The sequence below is a fragment of the Quercus suber genome, unplaced genomic scaffold (assembly GCF_002906115.3).
Source record: "Quercus suber isolate HL8 unplaced genomic scaffold, Cork oak 2.0 scaffold_191, whole genome shotgun sequence".
In the NCBI taxonomy this organism is placed as follows: Eukaryota; Viridiplantae; Streptophyta; class Magnoliopsida; order Fagales; family Fagaceae; genus Quercus; species Quercus suber.
Window position 1 is genome coordinate 355,200 of NW_027069649.1, and position 8,953 is coordinate 364,152.

Below are 8,953 nucleotides of genomic sequence, written 5' to 3' on the forward strand. Positions count from 1 at the left end.
TTTTTGAGTGAATTACACAATTTTAGTATTTTGATATGATATAAAAATAAGAACCCAAAACAAAATTCCTTGCTTATGCCCTTCATTAATATATTTGGATCAATATTTTCGTATCTAATTGCAGAAAGATATAAAAATAATGATCACAAGGAAATGATCTGAAATATATTATGCATAGAAAAATGATAGGATACATATAGTCAATGGGCAATATTGTTTGGAGACAACTCGATAAAACGATATAATGTCTGACAGATCTCAAAATTACAGGCCAATTAACATTTACAACCGAATGGCCAATGTGGAGTTTGCGTGAGAATTGCTGGATGAGCGTCATTAATAGGTGAAGTTGGCAATATATATGGGGTATTCACCTAGAATATAACCTAAAGGAATGTGGTCTCCTCTCTAATGATGTCCATAACCCCTATTAAGGCCATAACGCTCATAATGTTGGTAATGTCTACGATCAAGAGGGAATTTGCATACCTAGCTAGGAAGCTTATTAAAGAAACCATTAATCACTTGGCCTAAGGTATAAGAAAATTCACCACCATAATCTCTCTCTCTCTCTCTCTCTCTCTCTCTCTCTCCCTCCTCCTAATTCACAGAATTGATGGAAGTGCTATCCCGGCCTTATCCTTTGTTGGGGTTGGGCCATCCCGCGTGGCCCAATCCCCAACTCTACGCCCTCTTCATGTTCCCCATCTCTGTTGCCGTTAAAGATCTATGGCATCCGCTAATAACAGCAAATGTGAACTCAATCGGATGAAAATGACAAAAATAAAATTTACAAAATGACAATCAACCAAACTTAAAAGGGTTCAACTTATATTTTAGGCTTTAGAAAAACAAAATTTAACAACAGTGTCAACTATCTCAGAGTTGCACGATTGTTTTGTAAGAAAATCAATGCATGTGCCTAACCATGTCAAAAGGAGACTTGTAGTATGGAAATGTCAGTAATGTTAGACGTAAAAAAATTTTGAACACATTCTTCCCAATGACATTTTCCCCTATCATGTGAGGAAGCTCTTCGAGCACAGACTAGTGGACTATCAATGATCTTTTTTAAGATATATAATATAATTGTGCAAGATCACATAAACCATATATATTTGTGTGAAATTGTAGGAATGACGTACGTCAGACCACTTAACAAAAGTTTAATCGATATTTTAAACAGCATATTCAATATCAAATTCTTCACTACATTATTGAGTTTGATCACTGCATCAAATAAAAATAGCTTAAAAAGTATACATAAAAAAACTATATTGATAAGAGCAACCACGTAAGAGGAACATGACATGAGTATGAAATTGTTCTGTGCGTCTTAAATTTTTCCACAAATGCTCTTTTTGATGCGGAATCACACCAATTAGGATCATGGGGAATGGCAATACAATTTTTTTTTTTTTTTTTTTTTTTTTTTTTTTTTTGGGTGGGGGGGGGGGGGGGGGGGATACATATCTAGGAATGCACATTTGCTTGAGAACTGAAACTGTTCCCAAATAATTTTACACGTTTAAGCTTTGCATGGAACCTTTTATTATGTTTCAATGAAAATCCCACTATTATTAAGAACGTATCATATTCATAGCCAGCTAGTTAGAAAAACAAGCCCAGAATTGTTGCCACACTGTAATTGCTAATAGCGTTTGCATATAACCTTTTATTGTGTCTCGATTAAAACCCAACTGTTCTTAATAAGGTATCTTGGCCCAGGTTGTTTTGGACTGCCTATTCTTCCAAACAACAACAAAGCATTGATCTTAAAATCTTGAGTTCAGTTGTGAATACCCAACAGACTAGTCAAAATTGGCCATCAATGCGTTTTCAAGCACAAGTAAATCTGTCCACATTCGATATTTACATACAGACAAGACATGATCATTCAACTCAACTCAATCCAGCCCAGTTGCGACCATGAAGCAATTTCTTCACCTACAAGTACAAGTTCTTAAGAGATATATTTTTAAAAAAAAATTAAGACTGCCTCATAGTAAGCATTTTCGATGAAACTAGCATTGATATTAACAGAATTTATGTCTAAACCATGTATCTCCTTTACATCAAGATCAGCATCAACTAGACAATGTAAAGTCCGCTATCTCTTTTTATTTTCCCAATGAGTTTCCCCATCAACATCAATCTGTTTCAATATATTAATTGTTTACTAATCATCATATTAGGTAATCAACCACAATTCACTAAGAATATATATCTACCGTTGCATGCCAATTTTCCTCGGATTGGAAATCGGAACAAAAAGAAAATTTCAAAATTTTACCCGCTCATTGTGAGTTCTTTGTCCTCTTAGCAGTGAAGAGCTGGCGTATGAAAGAAAACTTCCCCCTCGCGCGGGCAGAGAATTCAGTCATGGTACCATTACTACTTGCTGCTGCCTCAGCCTCATTGGTATCAGATTCCGGTAATGATGGTGAGGGTGATGAGAGTGTGAAGAGAAACGTATTAAGCATGCGGATGATCTGGCTAAAGCTTGGCCTCAGGTTTGGGTCCTCTACCCAACATGACTGTATGATGAAGGCAAGCTCAGGGGAAATATCTTCAGGAAGAGTAGGCCTCTCTTGCTGCATTATCAGATTGAAAACCATAGTTAGTTTCTTTCCAATTAAAAAATATGTTTAGAATTTTGTATTCACTATGAACAAGAACTGCTTTAAGCAAATTCCTCAAAGCACAGAAGTTACAATAGGGAATCGAGGCATAGTTTATTATCAGTCTGCATTTGATAAAGTAACATCGGCATCTGAAGTAAAGCATCCAATATCAAATAGACAGCAAATTTAACATAATGACCAAATGCATCAAATTAAAAATCAAATGAATATTCATTGCACCTTGAAAGCAGCAGCATAAGCAGCCTGCAAGTTGGACATGCCTTCAAACGGCATACGGTTGGTCAATAGTTCCCATAGGACAATTCCAAAACTGTAGACATCAACCTTGTTGTTGTAATGTTTCTTCTCTCCTTGCCGCAATGTCACGGTGCTATACAACTGCAAAGACACAAACAGAGTCAGAACGTAGGGAAAAGCTAATTGGTAAGGAGGTTCAATGCATTGTACCCAAGTCCTAAAACTCTTGAAATATTGAAGATGAACAGTACTAGAAACCAAGAAGCCCACCCCAGTCATTCAACAGAAAATTATCAAAGCCTTACGGAAGATTATCAGGAAGTTTGTGCTCAGTAACATTGTGCGACAACAAAGCTTATGGCTCAAACAGGCTTATGCAAACAATAAACCAGGATAAATAGTAATAAAATTTTAAAGAAAGAAAAACTACACATACTTGAAGCGTTAATTCAAAGTTTCATCTTCAGGTGCAGTTAAACTGACTGTTACTAAGCTACAGGAAAAAGGAAATCGAGAAAAAAGCATAAAATAATTTTAAGTTTTTAACTAATGATGGAAATGATTTAAGCCATGAAATGATCCCTCTTCCTATGCATGTCAGCCCTAACATTAAGAATAATGTTGGCCACTTCCATTGAGCATTACAAATTTGGAGATTTGAAATATCTTATTTAGTTCTTTCTTAAGAAGCTGCTCATGAACTGACAACAGCTTCCATAAGGGGATAGAAGTGAGTTACATCAAATTCACTTCCAGATTGATATGCATTCTTATAATTATTTGTATGTTTCTGTAACTAAATATACAATAATTAGCTTAAATTCTCATTAAACAGAAGATTTAGAAAATGTTAACCCACAACTAAGGAACCAAGTGGGACATGGACTGAGACTAATGTCCAAGAACTTAAGTCTTTACCAAAGAATGGGTAGTCAAACAAAGTCTGATGACAATCCATTCACAGCCAAATGACCTCCACCAAACTAATGCCATAAATCATCTGATGAAATTAAGCAGAACTTAAATAAAAATCATAAATCCTAGTTTAGTTGCAAAACTTCTGTAGATCGAGTGTGTGGCAGGCGTGTGTGAATGTTTTTCTACATTCATACATGTTTTTGTTTTACTGATTTAGCCTTGATGATCCTAAATCTCTTTCCATCTTGATGATCATTTAATCACATAACCACCATCAACGGCAAATTTGTTTTCCCCATTTAGCTCTTTTAATAGTGGGACACAAATCAATTATAACAACAAATTATGTTTGGTAGATGACACAAACCTCGGGAGCCATCCAACGATAAGTCCCAGTTTCCGCGGTCATCATCTCCGTCACAGATTCTTCTCTTGCAAGACCAAAATCTGCAAGCTTCACAGACTTCTGATTCGCCGTAAGCAGCAAATTGTCTGCATTAATCAATATCGACACATCCATAAATATGTAAAAATGAATGACGCCAATGTATTGAACTACATAGAATGAAATCTGTAATCCTGGAAGTATAATCCAACACTTCTATTTCTAGTTCAACTGAACAACAACATGACAAGCATCAAGCAACTCTTACCACAAAAGCAATTAATTAAAAGTACGTGTACTATTTATTTCCAAAATGATTTTTCAATATACATTTTGGAATAGGATTGCTCAAATCAAGGAAACATAGTCAAATAACTAAAGGAGGAGAACAACCCAATATAATTAAAAACCAAACTCAATGAAATATGAGCCACGTCCATGGCCTAATTGGAAAATGCACAGCACAGAAATTTGACAAAATAGCAGAAAAGGCAAGCTGTAATGGCTTTTTACAATAAAAATGATTTCCGTATAGAGATTTTTGAAAATGTCACAACATTTTAATTATTGATGAATAAGGAAAGTTTTATTCAACAAACCAGAACCAGCAAGCAACAAGCTGCACGCTAGTTACAACACCAGGACACTGGCCCAAAAATGAACTTTTTTATAGAAGGGAAAGGGAAAAAATAGGAAGAGGAACAAGATTAAACCACATTTCATATCTACTTTTAACAATTACTAATAAACACACAAATCACAAAATATACCCCTACAAGCAATGGAATTAGGATTTTAATGCAATGAAGCCCATATGAATATAACAAATGTTAAGAAACAATTTAGTCCATTATGTGTAATGCACTATGTTCTTGGGAAGTACCAGGTTTTAGATCTCTATGTATAATCCCATTGGCATGAAGACATTCCATGGCATGAGAAATATCAAGAGCAAAATTTATAGCCACGTGAAGGTCTAATAGATTTGGACGGATATTGAGTAAATACTTCCGGAGTGACATTCCAGGTAACAGCTCTGTAACTATCACCATTAAAGGGTCCTTACAAGCTCCAATAAACTGCAAATGCCAGAAATGCATTGTGCTCAGTGAATTGAATGCAACAGAAATGATTATGTGAAAAACTATTAGTCAGGCATGTATAAAAGGAAAATGCTTTCAAGAAATGAACTAATATAAAGACACATAAAAAATAGAACACTTACCTTGACTAGATTATCATGTTTAACACGTGACATCATATTAACTTCCCGTGCGAATCGACTCTCAAGTGCAGTTCTTTCTTCCACAGTGCTCCCACGATGGAGGACTTTAATAGCCACAATTCGATCACCATACCTGAAAATATCAATCTAGACCTATGAAACTAGGACACCAACCGCCAGACAATCCATTCCTAAAACAACTTCATTTGATGACATTGGAACAACGTAACATGTCATAAGCCTATAACAATTGAAAGTTATAAAAATACATGTCATAAGCCTTACACTTTCATAGGAATCATGGTTCAATAGATTCAAATACAACAACCAAACCTTAGTCCGAAAATTTTGTGGTCAGCTAAGGAACCTCAAAAGACTAGTCAGGGTAGGTCACCAAAACCAGACCCCCACACTCAAGATTGAAGTAGTCAACTTAACAACACAAAGCCTTAATCCCGGGATAGCGTAGTGGCGTAGTTACATATGATACGAGCTATGGTTGGTGTCATGACACCCTACAATAGAAAGAGTTTACTTACAAAACTAGCTATCAACATGAACAGTCCAGCAATGTAAAGCACATTCCAAGTACCCAAAATCAGATTAAACTACAATTAAGTTGAGAACATAAATACACATACATGGCAATCAAGTAAAATTACAATACCTATCTTCACAACAATCTAGTCTCACAAATTAACAACCCGAAAAAGCATAAAAAAATAATTTAAACATCAAATTAGGCAATAATTTCACACTGACCTTCCTTCATACACTTTGCCGTGTGCTCCCTCGCCGATTTTCGACCCAATAAAAAGCAATTTCGGGTCAACCAGCAAATTCTCATCAATAGTTAACTGCTGTTCCACTGTTATTGATCCATTCTGCGTTGTCTCAGACCGCAAAACTGATCGCTCATATTCCCCCTCTTCACGAACTCCCCTGTTATTCTCGCAGCAACTCATAGTTGCAACCTCAAATTATACCCGAATTCCTCATTTTCCAATCAAACCCCTTTTCACAAACACCTTATTCACAACAAATTAACATTATTCAAATCCAAAAGACTTCAACTTCAACTCTCCAATCCTTTCAATTTGCACGGCATCACCATATTCAAACCCACCAAACGAAAACCCAATTCCTCTTAATTTTGACACTTTCTCTTCCAAATGAAACATTCAGAGCCACCACTATTATCACTATAGCTAGTTAACTACCACAACTGCTCTAACTTCCACTTCTCACACACACAAAAGCAACAATAAAAATACAACCTTTACTATTAACTCTATTCAAAAATAGCTTCTTCTTTTTTTTTTGAAGTTGAGAGAACTTTGCTTGAGTTGTAAGCCTCGTCTTCAACGAAGTCTAAGAAAATAAAAGAAACCCAACAAAGAAAAAATACGGATAAGTCAAAAAAAGCAACTTACAGTAGAAGCTATGAAATTTTCTTTGGAGCCCCCCCTCCCCCCAAAAAAAAAAATCCCAAACAACAAGTTGTTTCTAGATATGTTTAAGAAAACCCAATCTCTCTCTTAACAGAACAGAACATGAAATACGAGGTTTTAGGGGAGAGAGAGAGAGAGAGAGTCTGTTCAGACAAGGACGGTTGAAAAGAAAAGAAAAGAAAGGAAAGGAAAGGTGGTGGGGGGGGAGAAAAAGGGGTGGCGAATGAGAGGAGGACACGTGGAGAGAAACGCACGGGAATGAATGGAAAAATTGAGAGTTATGAGTTATCGGAGGGAGGAGGAATTGGACGTTGTTTGGTGGTGGAGGATGAAAGAATAGGAGTGGTGACTGGTGACTCAATGGAGCACTTCTTCTCTTTCTTTTTCTTTTTTTGATTTCTCTCCTCTATAGGCTATAACCACTGTACAGAGACAACAACAACAACATACAATACAAAGCTCTCACTCTCACGGTCTCACCCATCCTTGTCGGCTCACCATTGCTTGGCTAGCTTAGCAGCTAGCTCCGTGACCCTCTTTTTTAATGGTTTCTACTATTAGTTAGTTCTACTTTTTTTTTTTGTTTTCCTCGTGCCATAATTAATGAACAAAAATATCTCTTTTCTTTTCTTTTTTTTCTTTTCTTTTTTTTTAATTTTTATGAGAAATGATATGTTTATAATATTTTTATAATAAATTTTAAGTGGTAGGTTGTTACTGATTGTTATTATTGAGATAAAAAAATAATTTTAGTGTTAATTTTAAATTTGAACCAATAACAATTAATCACCTGTGATTTATTGTAAAATTATTATAGATATAGCATTCTCAATTTTTAATAAAGAATTTATATACTTATTAGTCTCGTTACCCTTCCATGGAGCCTTTTTTTTCTTTTTTTTGGGTCTAGTGTCATCATTTGTATTTTTTATTTTTAAATTTTGGAAAGTTTGTTTTGAAAATATAAATGAATAGGAAAGCATCCTATTTTATGCACATTTTAAGGGGAGGTAGAGATATATTTTTATCAGATTATCTTCAAGTTTTTTTGAAGATAAATCAAAAGTTTAGAGGTATTTGAATCACATAAAAGTTTAATTAAAAAAAAAATATATCTTATAAATAGTATAAATATGGTATTATTTAAAATCTATAGTGTTTGTTTCATGATGATTTCTATTTATTATGACAATAGTCTTTAATTTAATGAGTTGAATTTTACTCTTTGAATTTTAACAGGTTGTAAATTCATAATTTTATTATTTAAATGATTAAATTATTTCATTTAAGTTAAAAAAAAAAATTTGTTTTTTTGTTCGTTGACTAGATTGCCCATACCATACGTACAGTCACCCACCACATATCTTCTATGATGATAAAACCACTATTTCTTTTCTTTTTTCTCTTTTTTCAATCAAGGGCGTCATTATTCATGTCTCCACATTAGTCCCTTTTTTTTTTTTTGTGTTTACTTTTTTTTTTTTTTTATATATATACATGGAAAATCTTTATTGAAGAAGAAGAAGTAAGAGTGGCAATTTGTGTTCGCATGTCGGGTTCATGTCGTGTCAATTCATGAGTATTCGACTATATAGGTCAACACTAACCTGACATATTTATTAAACGGGTCAAGATTCCATAACCCTAACACGACCCATTTATTAAACGAGTCAGTCATGTCGACCTGTTTATAAGATTTAATCAAAATGAAAAAAAAAATTATGAAAAAAATAAAAATATTTTTAATATAAAATTCAAAACTAACGAGTAACCTCATCACAAATAATCATTCAAAATTAAAGTATATCACAATATCACAAATCAGTCACAATATGTTAAAGAAGATAAATCCCAACAACTAATAAGTTTATATACCTAGAGTTTGAATAGTATATTGGTAAATTGTCATTTAATTAAACGGATCAAACGAGTTGTGTATGTTCAACACTAACACAACCCGTTTGTTAAACAGGTCAGCCGTGTCAATCCTTATATGACACAAACTCATTAAGTCTCAACCTATAACCTGCTAATTTCATATCGTGTTGTGTCGGATTTACAAGTCATGTCCAATTTTGCCACCCCTAAGAAG

At 34.4% G+C, this 8,953-nt stretch overlaps 1 protein-coding gene across 3 annotated transcripts; it reads right to left on the reverse strand.

Annotated features, from left to right (window-relative positions):
* Positions 1 to 1,518: 1,518 nt before the first annotated feature.
* LOC111990547 (serine/threonine-protein kinase STY13) lies at positions 1,519 to 7,285 on the reverse strand. 3 transcript variants are annotated; one of them, XM_024022336.2, is made up of 7 exons: positions 6,173 to 7,285; positions 5,411 to 5,543; positions 5,069 to 5,264; positions 4,168 to 4,292; positions 2,865 to 3,023; positions 2,294 to 2,594; positions 1,519 to 1,947 (listed from the first exon to the last, which is right to left on the reverse strand). In XM_024022336.2, the coding sequence occupies exons 1-6, from the start codon at positions 6,373 to 6,375 to the stop codon at positions 2,298 to 2,300; spliced, it is 1,113 nt and encodes a 370-aa protein (XP_023878104.1). In that variant the 5' UTR covers positions 6,376 to 7,285; the 3' UTR covers positions 1,519 to 1,947; positions 2,294 to 2,297. The 3 variants fall into 3 exon arrangements, with proteins under 3 accessions (XP_023878104.1, XP_065634885.1, XP_023878103.1); XM_065778813.1 differs by lacking the exon at positions 1,519 to 1,947 and adding an exon at positions 2,004 to 2,155; XM_024022335.2 differs by lacking the exon at positions 1,519 to 1,947 and having other exon boundaries at positions 2,004 to 2,594.
* Between the last annotated feature and the right edge of the window lie 1,668 nt (positions 7,286 to 8,953).